The sequence below is a fragment of the Peromyscus eremicus genome, chromosome 19, assembly GCF_949786415.1.
Source record: "Peromyscus eremicus chromosome 19, PerEre_H2_v1, whole genome shotgun sequence".
Taxonomy (NCBI): domain Eukaryota; kingdom Metazoa; phylum Chordata; class Mammalia; order Rodentia; family Cricetidae; genus Peromyscus; species Peromyscus eremicus.
Window position 1 is genome coordinate 69,942,353 of NC_081435.1, and position 14,635 is coordinate 69,956,987.

Sequence of the window (14,635 nt, forward strand, 5' to 3'; positions counted from 1 at the left end):
CTTATCTTCTAAGCAAGTGTAATAATATAATTTTATAAAACATCAGAAGTAGTTTGAAAGATACACCAGCTTTTCTCGGAATTCACAAAAGCAGAAGAACACAGACGGAGGGTCAAACGGGGGAGGCTCAGCCTGGCCCTGACTCCTAGGGCTCCTGTCACTCTCAGGATGTAGCTACAGGTGTGGGGAAATGCTTCCTCTGCTGTAAAAGATGGGAAATTTTGTTTTTGAACTGTTAGAAAGTAATGGATTGTTCTTAAATCTAGAGGGAACTAAAGCTAAAATAACCTATCCAGTACTAGCAAACAAAGAAATGGCCTTTTACTTTCACAAAAATTGAAGAGAGGAAAAGCAAAGCAAAACACAACTCTCTCATTTCAAACCAGTAAGTAAAAGAATTAAGTTCTATGACACAGCACGGCAGGGACTGGGTAACTTTACAGCAGCCAGGAGAACAGGTGGCGAGCCAGGGGTATGGAGGGATGACGGTCCCCAGTCCTGGTTTTGGACGTGCGTGCAACCGCTAATGTGCCATCCAGACAAAGCTCTCAGTATGCCCTTGATCAAATGAGAAGAAGAGACGGTGGCTGGAAAACTCCTGAGGTCCTATACATGCCTGTGCTTTCAGCCAGAGCCTTCCTCAGTTCAGCAAAGGCCGACAGAGTTAAGCAGAAACGCACCACAGACTTCCCAGAATCCATTTCAGCTCCCCTTCGTCTTAGGAGCTATGCAGACAGTCTCCCTATGTCCTATGGTGTGCTCTCAGTGACAATCATACATTGACTCATGGATTTATCAACACCTGGAGTATAGGTGAGCACAATTACCCTGTTCAGTCAAATATTCTCAGATTTCATACAATTCTGACACACAGTAGATACTCAATCTTTTCCTAAATTAGCAACTGGTTAATAACGCTTTTTTAATGAATATGGAGGATGTAGTAAGAGCCTTTTAAAGCAAAGGGGGAAAGTCACTTAATCAGTCAGCGCACCTCTGCTCAGCCTATCGCCTCCCTGTTCTCAGTGCCCTAGCACCTGTCTGTGGTAGTATTGTGTTCCCCGAAATATTGTGCACCCTAATAAACTTATCTGGGGTCAGAGACAGAACAGCCACAATATTAAACATAGAGGATAGGCAGTGGTAGCACACACCTTTAATCCCAGCACTTGGAAGGCAGAGCTAGGCAGAAATCCATGTGTTCAAGGATACAGCCAAGCATGGTGACTCACGCCTTTAATCCCAGGGAGTGATGGTAGAAGGCAGAAAGATATATAAGGCATGAGGACCAGAAACTAGAAGCATTTGGCTGGTTAAGCATTTGGCTGGTTAAGCTTTTAGGTTTTGAGCAGCACAGCTGAGAGCCATTGGGATGAGGACACAGAGGCTTCCAGTCTGAGAAAACAAGACCAGCTGAGAAGTTGGCCAGGTGAGGTTACCTGTGGCTTGTTCTGTCTCTCTGATCTTCCAGTGTTCACCCCAATAACTGGCCTCAGGTTTGATTTTATTAATAAGAACTGTTAAGATTCATGCTACACCTGTCACATACTGTATATTACTATATTACACTCAGTGGTGTCATAGTAGCCCTACTGCATCATGTAGCCTTAGTGTCATGTTCCTACAAACACAAAATGCCCAATGAGTATGTATGTTACCACACTGGGGAAGGGGACTAAAAATGTCTCTAAGACAAAGCCCCATGCTCTAAGCTAGGCCTCTGGACGTGAATCCACTGAGTCAGTGCCAGTAAAACTGAAAGTGCTTCCTGACAATCCTCAGGCTTGTTTCCTGGAGGAGGAGGCCGGAACAAAGACACTCTACCTTTCAGTACAAAATGCAGAAGACTATTTTCTAGACTGTTTTCTCCTTGTTTGATACACAGATCTGGAAACTAACACTAACAAATGAAGAAAACATCTATGAAGTAGAAAACTAAGTACATATGCACTCCTGAGCTGTTTGTTGGTTGGGTTTTTCATTTTGTTTTGTTTTGGGTTTTTTGAGGCAAGGTTTCACTTTGTAGCTGTGGCTGTCCTGGAACTTGCTATGTAGACCAGGCTGGCCTCTAACTCAGGGATCCACCTGCCTCTGCCTCTCAAGTGCTGGGATTAAGGGTGAGCACCACCACCACCTCCTGGCATAAACTGTTACTTATGAATCTCTAATTATCTTATTTGAGCTCATTTACTAACAAGAGTCTGACTATCTATCTACCTATCTACCTATGTACCTATCTCTCTCTATCATCTATCATCTATCTCTCTATTCTATCATCTTTCTATCTATCATCTATTTATCTCTATCGCCTATCTATCTATCTATCTATCTATCTATCTATCTATCTATCTATCTATCTATCTATCTTTCTATCGAGACGGAGTCTCTCTACAAAGCCTTGGATGTCCTGGAACTCACTCTATAGATCAGGCTGGCCTTGAACTCACAGAGATCCATCTGCCCCTGCCTCCCAAGTACTGGAACTAAAGGCATATCCACCATGTTTGGCCTGAACCTGACTTTAGATGCAATACAGCCGGAAGTCCTCAGAAAGCCTTGTTAGTCTTGTTGGTCTGCCATTCAGGGCTGAGAAAGTCATGGCCCAGAGCAAAAGTGTAAAGCAGGATAGAATTCTTCCTCACAGAATTACAAAGTACTAATCTTTATGAAATAATAGGTCACATGACAAAACCTGAAGCTGATGCATTCTTTGTGCTTTAAAGGGCATTTTCCTCCTCCTACCCTCCTTTGGAAACAGGGTCATGACATAGAGCTCAGGCTGACCTAGAACTCCTGCCGTTCTTAAATGCTGAGATGAGGCAGAGCATGCTCAAGTTACTCCACACTGTATGAAACAGTGGTTCTCAGCTGAGTACCACCCAAATTACAAGCAGCTTCTCACTCCACTCTGAGGACAGCTGCAGCCCTGGGTGGACCAGAGACTGCATCACCTGCCAGGTACCATGCATCCAGCAGACTGATCAAATGCTTATTCCTGGAAGTAGAAAGGGAGCCACTCTATAATTTACTGGGGTGAACTGAGGCTAGGGGCACATAGGTGTCTTAAAATCAAACTTGTGGGATACAACAAACCAAGGTAAGGGTGTAACTCTCTCACCAGGGCCCCAAATAAAGTCATGGCCACCTAACATTATGATGGCACGGCCTCACAGCAACCTATCATCTGATACTTGGTGCACATGTCAAGGATCAACAAGCAGAGGACTCCTCAACTGCCCTGGACTTTCGGGTTGGCTTGGTGCCTGCACTGGACAGTTCTGTATCTACTTGACACAAGCTAGAGTCATCAGAGAGGAGGGAACCTCAACTGAGAAAATGCCTCCATCAGAAGCAGGCCTGTAAAACATTTTCTTAATTAGTGATTGATGGGGGAGGACCCAGTCTACTGTGGGTGGTGCCATCCCTGGGCTGGTGGTCCTGGGTTCTATAAGAAAGCAGGCTGAGCAAGCCATGGGGAGCAAGCCAGTAAATAGTACCCTTCCATGGCCTCTGCCTCAGCTCTTGCCTCCAGGTTCTTGCCAAGTTTGAGTTCCTGTCCTGACTTCCTTTGATAACAAACTGTGATGCGGACATGTAAGCTGAATAAACCTTTTCCTCCCCAAGTTGCTTTGGTCATACTGTTTCATCACAGCAGCAGTAACCCTGACTAAGACAGTCCCACTGCTGAAGTTGGCTTGCTCAACTGTCTGCCTGTTCATCTGTTCAACGGTCTGGACCTGAACCCATTGTATTCTGTTCTCAAACCCTGATTCAGCCTTTTACCTCACACCTGGAACAACTTCCCTCTCCAACCATGACCCTAGCAGCTTCCTCCTGGCATTAGTCTGGTTCATTACCTTATCAATACAGACTCTTTCTCAGCCCACTTCTGAAACTTCTTTAACTCTACCGCAGCCTCTGTATTAGCTTGTATTCATTCTGTAAACCACATATATAGAAACATTTACTGTATGCTTTATGATACAAAAAATATTAGTAATTAAGACTAGAATAAAAGAACCTACGTTCATCTAATCCAGGTCACCAGGGTAGGCAGAACTATACGACAAAGTGCTGACATTGAAATGGCTAAACCCTGTGTATTTACTGTTATTTAAAAGATTCCAAAATCGTGGAAAGAAACAAACACGCTTACCTGGTTCTGGCACCGTGCATCACGACACTAAGTCTCCAGAGTACTAGAATTATAGGCACGGGCCACAAAGCCCATCCCTAAAATACAGTCTAGTTCCTCCATTTATTAAATGCAAGCTCTTTACCTAGCTATGTGTCTACCTAGTGTGATGCTGGAGAGTTACATGAAGAGCTACCTACAGACTGCTCACTGGTCACAGATACCAACAACAACCTTACTCTTCACATAGTTCACTATATCCAAAGTTAACTGAGCTCAGTAAGCTCTCCACTTCCACAGAAATATATCTCAAAACAGAGACCCAATCTACTCTTTACTAAGTGTACTCAACATGCAATACAGTCCTCAAAGCTTTGGGGTTGCTTTTGCTTGTTTTTTCAAGACAGTGTTTCTCTGTGTAGTTCTGACTGTCCTGGAACTCGATCTGTAGCCTCGAACTCAAGAGATCTGTCTGCCTCTGCCTCCCAAGTGCTAGGATTAAGCTTGACACCCAGCTGTCAAGCTTTTGTTTTTTAACATTTCATAACGTTCAATAAATGTATGACCTATATTTCTCTCAATGGAAGCATTTGTCCTTACTTTTTAAACTACTTAAGAATTCTACTTTATTTAGAAACTTAAAACCATATCACTTGTTGAATAACACTTTCAATACTTCCAAATGTAGTCCACTGCCAGATGCAATTAAAAAAAAAAAAAAAACATGTTTAAATGTATGTAAGTGACATCACCAAACACTAACAGAACCTTCCTTAGCCAACTTCCGTACAATAAGCTTCCAGACTCAGCCAATGCTGAGCATCCCTGTGTTGACAGCTTGCTGCCCAGTGTATTCCGACTGCTTCTCAGCATGCATTAGCATGCTGTGACAAGTTCCTCTAAGGTTCAAAACCTGCTTGAGCAGCTCTATTGCCTACTGTACCTAAATGACATACAACACAGTGAAAATATCTACAGAAGCTTTCATGAAAACCACACTAATGCTTTGGAAGACTTAAACAAAGACAAGATGGCTTGAAACTCTGTTGTAATATTAGGAGTGAGTGAGATTAAAGACTCAAGGGGAAGAATAGCAGAGGATGAAGACGCTATACTGCAGTTCTGAATGCTGACCTACTCCCTGGGCACTCGACACAGATAAAAAGTGCAGCCACGCAGTACAGACCCAAGTCTGGACAAAATAAATAGAAAGTACTGCTGTTATCAGCGAAGCAGGCCATGCAATCAACAGACCCCAGGACATGCTCCAAGTACTCGGGGTCATGTTACTGATTCTTACTAGCCGTCACTTTTTATTAACAACTGGCTTCAAACGTCCAGTGAAGCCACCTGCTGTATATGTACACGTCCATTTGGGGAGGAGAAGGACTAGCCTAACTTTTACACAATGTTTCGTTTTTTGTCTCCAAATGCTAGGACTTACACATCCCTCTAAGTCTACATGACTTAAATAACATGTATGTTCACACAATATATCATACTGTGCATTATACAAACCAAGTGACAATTTGTATATGGCATCAAGATGCTTTCAACAAGCGGCACACAGAACTCTACCTGAGTAACTGACCAGAAATTGTCTGACACAACAAACCTTTGAAGTACAATAAATGAAGACTTAATGTTATATACTGCTACCTTTCTACTATCCCACAGCAATAGTATAAGAATATGGCTAAGTATAGGAAAACAGGAAATACAAAAGTGAAGAACTTAATTTCTAAGCTATAAGCAGAATTCTGCATATGTTTTTGATAAGATCTAGCACATATCCAACATTGAGAACACTCCCCCAAAAAAGTTTTTAACAAAATATCTATTCATCACCACACTGATCAAAATAGCTTTCTTCAAATACCCATCTATATTTCTAATATGAAAACTCAATATTTATAATCAGAGATGAAGGGATACTGAACCATACAAAATCGAAGGTTAATGTGTGTTGTCCTGTAGCAGGTCAAAGTCACAGCTTGTCTTTCAAAAGTACAGTACATACGAAAGTAAGGCCCTCCTGAAAAACAAAGCTTTTACTTGGATTTTTGGTGAACATGTTCTTACTTTTAACTGTAATACTGTAGGTTATGAGGTTGAATGCGCTGTAAATGAGAGCAAGTGCTATAAAATTTATTAATTCAAAAATAACATCTGGGCTGGCTGGGGTGCAGCTGTCTGCCTAGCAGCACAAAACCCTAGGCTTAGTCCCTAGCCTTGGTACTGGATGTGGTGATGTGGATGAGAAACGCCTCCATGGCTCGTGTACTCCAGGACTTACTCCCAGCTGCTGCTGCTGTGGGGAAGTGGCGAGCCTTCTGCTGGAGGAAGTAGGCCACTGGGGGCAGGCTTAGAGGTGATAGCCTTACCCGACTTCCAATTCACTCTTCTCTGCTTCCTTGGGAAGCTGAAATGTGATCTCTCAACTTTTTTCTGATCCTGCGGCTTGCTACCAGGCCTCACCTGCCATTATGGGTTCTCCATCTAGAACCATAAACCCAAATAAACTTTTCCTTGTATAAATTGCCTTGGTCATGGCATTTTATCACAGCAACAAAAACAACTACTACATTAGTCACAGCGACGCATCCTTACAACTCTGAGTGCTGAGCTGAGAGGCAAAGGAGGGGGAACCAGAGTTTCGGTATTAGTCTTGGCTACACAGTGAGTCTGAGGCAGGCTGAGCTACATAGACTGTGGCAGAGCAAGGAGTCATGTGGGCAAAGCATGGCAGGCCCGGGGCACACAGGCCACAGCATACCGTGAGAGTGACTCTGAGGAACAGGGAGGTACAGCAAGGAAGGAGCGACACCGTGGACCAGTGGCTGACATCTAGAATGGCTTGGTAATGTCAAGTGCTCTTTATTGCCAAATAGTACTTCCCACGTATTTGTTTTTTCCATGGTCTTAGCACATTTAAAACATTCTCTATAATCTTAGTAGTGTTCTAAAGATACAGCAGTAGGAGGAGTTTTTTAACTTCCTGTTGTACACAGCTCAGACGAGTGATATTGTTTCTTTCACATACAGAACAGGAACAAGAGTCAGGAAGCTCTTCATGCTGCTCTTAGCCATACGGCAAAAGTGACCAACTCTAAAGGTTAATTCCATAATTAGCGCTACAGAACCCAGAAGTCAGGTAGGAAACACAGGTGTTTCTTCTGATACTAGATTTCACTAGATTTGAACCTGTCACATAAATGAGATATGATGTCTTTACACAACCGAGTGCTGAAAAAGACACAAACAAGATGGCCTGATGCTGTAAGCCAAAGCATCTAAAATGTGAACTTACTAACCAGAGATTGTCAGCGTGATCTCCTGTGGAGAGCCCGAGGATGATGTGGCGGCGGGGCCAGCAGCCTGGGCAAGGACCTGGCTGAGACTTGAGTTGTTGATGGTCAGGGTGATCTCGTGGGGGCCCGTTGAAGTGGACACAAGGCCTTGTGAAGTCATCACTTGAGTGAGGTCCTGTGTCCCTGCTCATCATCACAAAGCAAATTAACACTGAGCTCTAAGGAAACACGTTTCTCCTGGTTTATATGAAAAGCATCTTAGTTAAAGGATTATTTTTAAAAGACAAACACTCAGAATAAATCATCAGTTACTTCTAATTACTTTATCTAAAAGGATAAAACTTGCCCTCGAATTCACAAGGCCCTATGATTGAAAGAGGAGGTAAGTGAAATGATAATACAAGAAGCCAGTGTGAGAAAAATAATTCCATGAACAATAAAATGGACATATGCTGAGTGAGCACCATCGACACTAAGAAAACTTACGGGTTTTTATTTCTTTGGTGAGCTTTACAAAGAGATGAAAAGGGGCATTACACTAACCTAACACCAAATGTGTTACCATGGACAACAGAATGAAATCCCAGTTTCTACAGTAAAGAGCAATGGGCTCTTACCGCTGCTGGTGGTGGTCAGCACAGAATCCTGTTCAGAGAGCGGGCCAATGGTGAGGTTGGCAGACGTCACTGTGGGCTGTAAGGACAGGCCTGAGATGGGCTGGATGACGACACTGGCTGGGACAGAGCTGTCGGACGCCTGCACAGAGGTGTTCTGTGAGCCTGTGCCAGACTCCCCTGTGACCGGCTGAGCAAGCAGGCTGCCCTGCTGAAGTGTCTGCTGCAGAATGCTCGGGTCAATCTGTAAAGCAGCACAGACAGGTGGACGTGAAAAGTCCGTGCTTCCATGTGAGTCAGACAACGTTGAAGCATAGAACACAACGGCAGTCACCACACCTGCAATGTGATGTTGTTGATGCTGGAGGGATCGAGTCCAGAAATCTGCACATTTGGGCCAACCAAATTAGCAGCAAGCTGTAACTGGATACCTTCCAGGGTGGCCAAACTCCCATCAGTCAGAGACACTGTCAAGTCTCCACCAGCTGGTTCGAGAATGAGAAACAAAAGGACTTAATACTGTAAATGCTTTAAATCTAAAAGAATTCACTTTTTCCATAGAGATTTTAGAATACAGAAGTTTTACATGTTATAGCAATATATCTAGTTAAATACTACAAATATTTATACTACAGACATATCATCTGCTTTATAACAAAACCGTGCCTATGAAATAGACAATCTCCCCATTTCAGACTCCAGAACACAGACTGAAAGAGACGACTGATTGGCCCACAAGTAAACACAAAGCAGCCGCTGAGTGGCAGTCTGGCTTTCAGGCCTCACGGGGAAAGACACAGAAGAGAAAGACCCACAGATGTCCAACACCTGCAGGAACTGTAGCACTTACTTGTAAGTGCACAAACAAATCCACCTGGGGTAAACGTAATACTTTCTAAGCCTTGTGTGACCAATGTCAACAGGATAACTCCACTGGGTTATCACAGTGGTGAGTATCTGCAAATGACATAGCTCAGCACGAAATCTAGGAGCACGCCAACCAGGAGGGAAGTGTGCCGAGACTCACTGAAGCCGGAGCTTATCAGAGCACTACAGCGTTTAAAGCAGACACCGTGGGAGAAGAACCAGCTTTCCCCACTGCCGTGTAAAGGAAAGGCTCCAAAGACCATCTTACTGTGGGAGCAACAGAGGGACATATGTTGGTCTTTTACCTGAAACAGAGGCAGGAAGGATAGCTTGGCCCACGAGCCCCTGCTGCAGGACACCCTGCTCAAACTGCCCCGTCAGAACAGAGTTGTTCATGATGAACACATTGGGGTCAGGGGAAGAGGAGTTGAGGAGGTTCACAGACTGGAGACTTTCTGACGAGCTCCGGGTCACAGGCTTCCGGGCTTTCTTTGGGTCCGACTTGTAGTGGAACTGCATGTGAGTCTTCCTCCGCCCAGAAGTGCGGAAGCGCAGCTCACAGTGAGGACACTTGAAAGGCTTCGCCCCCGTGTGCAGGCGCATATGCACCTTCAGACTTCCCTTTGTGGAGAAGGCGTTGCTGCAGACATGACAGCTGAATAGCTTCTGGCCTGTAAGAACACCAGCACAAGTCAGCGGGAACCAGTGACAACCTGAGCTCACAGAAACCCTCTACCAGGAAGCATGGATACATTGCGCTGGCTTCATGGACCAAAGTGAAGTAGGCTCTGGAGCAAGGATGCTGTGACAGCACAGACAGCTATAGAACTCTACCTGTGCACTGTCTACAGTCTGGTTAGTGTTCCCACAACCCTCTGAGACTTCCTGATCTGAAATCACGACATTCCATTGAACCTTGACTCAAGTATTTGATTTACTTTCACTAGAAGACTTAGCCCTGGGCAACATTCCTGTCATTTTTGTTTGTACAGAGGTTATTAAAGATCTCAGGGTCTATTTTCTCTCTGCCAAACTGGAAGAGGAGATGTGCCGGCACAGACAGCACCACACGTGAAGAATGTGCATGGGAATACCATCCTGGGCCCACAGACCCTGTGTCTGTCCAGTGTTATGCAGCCTATTGCTGCCCCTCTGGTTCTCATCATCACTGCAGAGTAAGAGCCACCAATGCCATTGACAATGACTGCCCTAGAAGAGCTCAGGCTCAGAACCCAGGAAGTAAGTGCCCCCTTTTACCATCGATGATCAGGCAGACTCACAGAGTAAGTCAAGATCCTATATTGTTGAGGGAGGGTGGAGGAGTCTCCAGAAGTCACCTTGTCATTCCGAAGTGGGGAAAACAGTTTGTCTTACCTATGTAGCCTAAGCTAAATTCCTACCCCATATAGACTGGAACAGCTCTGCTGATCAGGGAACACACTGGGCACCAGCATGGGAACACAGTGTACTGGACCTGGGTCTTCCAGGCTCAGCAGAGTCAGCCCATCCACCCTCAGCAAGTTCATAGCATAACAAAAGAGACACTGGGAACCTGATGGAACAACAGGACAACTGTGTATGAGGAAGTCTTAACAAATGAGTTTATCCCTGGTTAGTTGCCAAAAATAACCCATCAGGAAAGAATCATAGAACTTAACATAAACATAAAAAATTCCATTTGTAATTACTTGTTCAAACTCATGACCAAAAACTCTGGAATATGGCTAACTTCCATGATGCTACCCAGTGGACCCCAGTAATGACATCTAACATTCACTGAAGAGTTCCTGTCCCTACATGCCAAACACTCTACTGGCTAGTTATGTCTTAATACAAATAAACTCTCAGTGGAGTTGGGGGGCTGTGCAACTATTAGCCTCATGCCACACACACAGTGCCGTCTTCTAACTCAGCAGTTCTCGGCCTTCCTAACACTGCGGCCCTTTAATGCACTTCCTCATGCTGTGGTGGCCCCAGCCATAAAACTCTTTTCATTGTCACTTCATAATTGTAATGTTGCTGCTGTTATGAATGGTAATGTAAATTATGTTTTCTAACAACAAAGAGTTGTGTTTTTAATGCAACTGATTCTCATATCCTCAAGTCAGATAAAGAAAAAGGCCGAGGAAACAAGAGACTATTTTCCCCTTGATAAGATTTTTCTGCTCACATGTAATGTGGTAACAACTGTCAACAGACTCGCCAAGTCCCAGCAAACTCCATCTCTTTGGCCCAAATGAAACTAAAGAGACCTTCTGAAAGAAGAGGAGCAAGTCTAAGTAAGAACACAAGTAATTTACAATTTGATTTTTGAGGTTTGACCCCTCCATCCCTTTAAGAGTTAAACCAATTCCTTATATCAGGAATTTAAAAAACCTTTGTTTTTTAAATTTCTCATAGTTCCTACTTTGAGTCCTCTGTAATTCTGAAGCAGTTGTGCACAGACACCCAGACACACCCGCAGGAATCTTGGGTGTGAGGGACCACTCCTTACCGGTGTGAGTCTTCACATGACAATCTAAAGTGGACTTCACAGTGAAGCTCTTCCCACACTCATCACACTTATATGGCTTTTCTCCAGTATGGATTCGAACATGCCTAAGAAGAAAGCATTTCTAATTAAGGAATTTTATTTTTAACTGTATACATATTTACAAACAATATCATAAATTTATAATCATAAAAAAATCATTATGCCACTATTTCTGAATAACTCTTAAACTTCACTGTATAACAAAGCATGCAGTCTACACATGATGCACTAACTGAGGTCCACAGCTCTGTTGTTTATTACGGTGCTCCATACCAAGCGTGCAGTCTACACACGATGCACTAACTGAGGTCCACAGCTCTGCTGTCTGTCACAGTGCTCCATGAGCCTGGCCTGCTGGCTCTATGAGCTCACAGAGCCAAGTTCAGTGTCATGACTACAAACTAGATGACGGCATTCAGGCACGGCTCGCTCCTTCCCACTCTACACAGCCCTGCACTCTTCTATCTTCTCCTAGAGTGTACGGTCCCAAGTTCTTTTTTTTCTTTTCTTTTTTTTTTTTTTTTATATTGGTTTTTCGAGACAGGGTTTCTCTGTGTAGTTTTGGTGCCTGTCCTGGATCTCGCTCTGTAGACCAGGCTGGCCTCGAACTCACAGAGATCCGCCTGGCTCTGCCTCTCGAGTGCGCCACCACCGCCGCCCGGGTCCCAAGTTCTTAACCACTGTGCTACACGCCCTCTTGCACACCAGCCATCAGTTAGCCGCTTGACCGTGACCTCTGGTGGTCTCTCTAGTTTGTTCTGTGCTCTGTGAGAACTTATCTGCCAGTCTTCTACACCTGGCACAGCCCAGCACTCTCTGTTCCTCAATAATTTGGCTCATTTTCTACTTCTATCACAACCATACAGAAAAATGCATAAGCAAGAGTTCCTCATCACCATCTACATGAGCTCACTATCAAGGTGATGCAGGCTTAGAACCACATACTCCATGGGTAACGTCCCATACTGGGTGAACAGCATCAGCATGCACTTTCAAGTCTACAAGAGCTCTGGACACAGTGACAGCATCCTCACCTCACCAGGTCACTGGGCTTCTTGAAGCTCTTAGGACAGTATGTGCAGCAGTTGGCATGCTTGGGTTCGGCCTCAAGCTCTGCTTGCTTATCCTTCATCTCACTGATTCGGTCCTTTTCTGCAGCCGACTGCACCAGGACCTTCTCAGACACTGTAGCACTCTCCTGGGGCTGAATTTTGGCCAGCTGGGCTGTTTCCTCTTCTGTGAAAGTAATGACCTCAGGACGAGGCTTTCTGGACGCACTCCTGTCAGAAGTGTCCTCCTCTTCCTCCACACATGTGTCTATGGAAAGCAGAGTGTGGAAAAGGGTACAAAGCCCCCATTAAAAATCCAGTCTCAACATGGGAAAATGAAGATGAAGCATGTCAAGTTAGTGCTCCTGACTGAACTAACCACATTTCAGACCGCTGACGGGAACTCACGGGGACTCACCTGACCTGGGAGAGGGAAGACAAGGGAAGGAGGACCAGGAATCTGCACTGGTCCAAGGCTAGCTTCTGCCAGCTTACAGCCCAGCAGGGGAGCTCAAGAACCGCAAAGCCCACAGAGCCACCAGGATCTAGAGATATTCACATAGGACTATGGGCCAACACTGATTACTAGGTAAATACAACCAGATGCCCAAAAATCAGAGACAAACATAACAAACTAACAGAGAACCCTCAATTAATGAGAATGACCACAAAGAAGAAACTTAAAATACACACACACGCACACACACTCATCATAAGAATAAGTTCCAGTTGCTTGACAAGACGAAACTGCTATGAAAATATAAGAATAAAAAGTATAGGACTAAGAGCAAGGGACTCAACTGAAACACTTAAATCCAACATAAAGTTGAAATAGGAAAGTGAATAGTGTTAACTCAATTAGTAAGTGTGAAGAATAATTGGATTACTGTTCTAGAACATAATGAGTGAGAAAAGAGGCAACAGACAGGACAGAGAGAAGGGCTGAGAGGAGGTCAGTCATGGAAGACAGAGCCAGGAAATTCAGTATGTACTCAGAAACGTTCTAGAAAAAGGAAATACCACAAATAAGAACTTCATAATACATTTGTAAACTCTGAAAGATTTAGAAGTAAATAATAGATAGTGGCCCCCACCAACACCAACAATGAACTATGGAGATGATTGTGTTAAAAATTTTCAAATTACCAAGATATATATAGATCCATATAGAACAAGTCATGAATAAGGAAAAGACAATAAAATTAAGCAAAATATATAGCAAAAATATAAGACGGCCCATGTAAAGGCAAATGGCTAACCATTCAAAATATTAAAGTCCACTCACAAACACCAGTGGGGCAGAGTAAACCCCAGGCAACTCTCTCCTCTGGCTACGAGAGATGTAAGACAGGAAAACAAAAAGATTCATTACAGAATCTGTAAATATTAGTGCAGTGTGGCAAAGCCCTAACAGGGCCCACACATCAATCCTAATATTGACTTAATGGTATCTTTCCTTTTTTAAAAAAAAAAGATTTTTTTTTATGTATACAGTGTTGTTCTGCCTGTACGCCAGAAGAGGGCGTCAGATCTCACTATAGGTGGTTGTAGCCACCATGTGGTTGCTGGGAATTGAACTCAGAACATCTGGAAGAGCAGCCAGTGCTCTTAACCTCTTAGCCATCTCTCCAGCCTCAGTATCTAGACTTTTTTAACTGCTAGAAGAAACATGTGACTGGTCTGGAACACCATTCATGCCAGCTCATTAGTGGACACTATCTAAACTACAGGATTTGAGGAGTACCGTCTGAAACCCTTCATGGAACTGTCTTTTGATGAAGTTGCCACCCTGAAGTCAAGGCTTTTGTAATTTAAAGTGGTTTAGGCAAATTGTAAAGACTCACTTTTCAAACTGTAAGACAAAGTAGTGTAAGACACTACTTTCACTTTAGTCTACCACAAGAGGGATCCTATGGTGACTTGTAACCTCATCGGTAGACGACCACAAGTAAATGGGGATAAACAGCTGGGAAGAAAGAAAAGCACTCCTCAACATAGCTCATCTCAATGCTGACCAAAAGACTGTCAATGGCATGAGCAGGACACTGAGCACCACAGTAACAGCACCAACTGTAACACTAACAAAAATGAGACACACACACACACACACACACACACACTACATG

The 14,635-nt window shown here is 43.9% G+C and overlaps 1 protein-coding gene across 3 annotated transcripts in view; it reads right to left on the reverse strand.

Annotated features, from left to right (window-relative positions):
* Znf236 (zinc finger protein 236) overlaps nt 1-14,635 on the reverse strand; it is an 89,184-nt gene that overhangs the window by 20,318 nt on the left and 54,231 nt on the right. For 2 of the 3 annotated variants that reach the window (XM_059246649.1, XM_059246650.1), the window contains exons 19-24: nt 12,495-12,777; nt 11,422-11,525; nt 9,233-9,598; nt 8,400-8,545; nt 8,064-8,304; nt 7,450-7,629 (exon numbers count right to left, since the gene is read on the reverse strand). In XM_059246649.1, the coding sequence (XP_059102632.1) occupies nt 7,450-7,629; nt 8,064-8,304; nt 8,400-8,545; nt 9,233-9,598; nt 11,422-11,525; nt 12,495-12,777 (1,320 nt within the window). Of the gene's footprint in view, nt 1-3,857; nt 3,940-7,449; nt 7,630-8,063; nt 8,305-8,399; nt 8,546-9,232; nt 9,599-11,421; nt 11,526-12,494; nt 12,778-14,635 lie in introns of all 3 variants that reach the window. The other variant, XR_009375358.1, reaches the window with a different exon arrangement.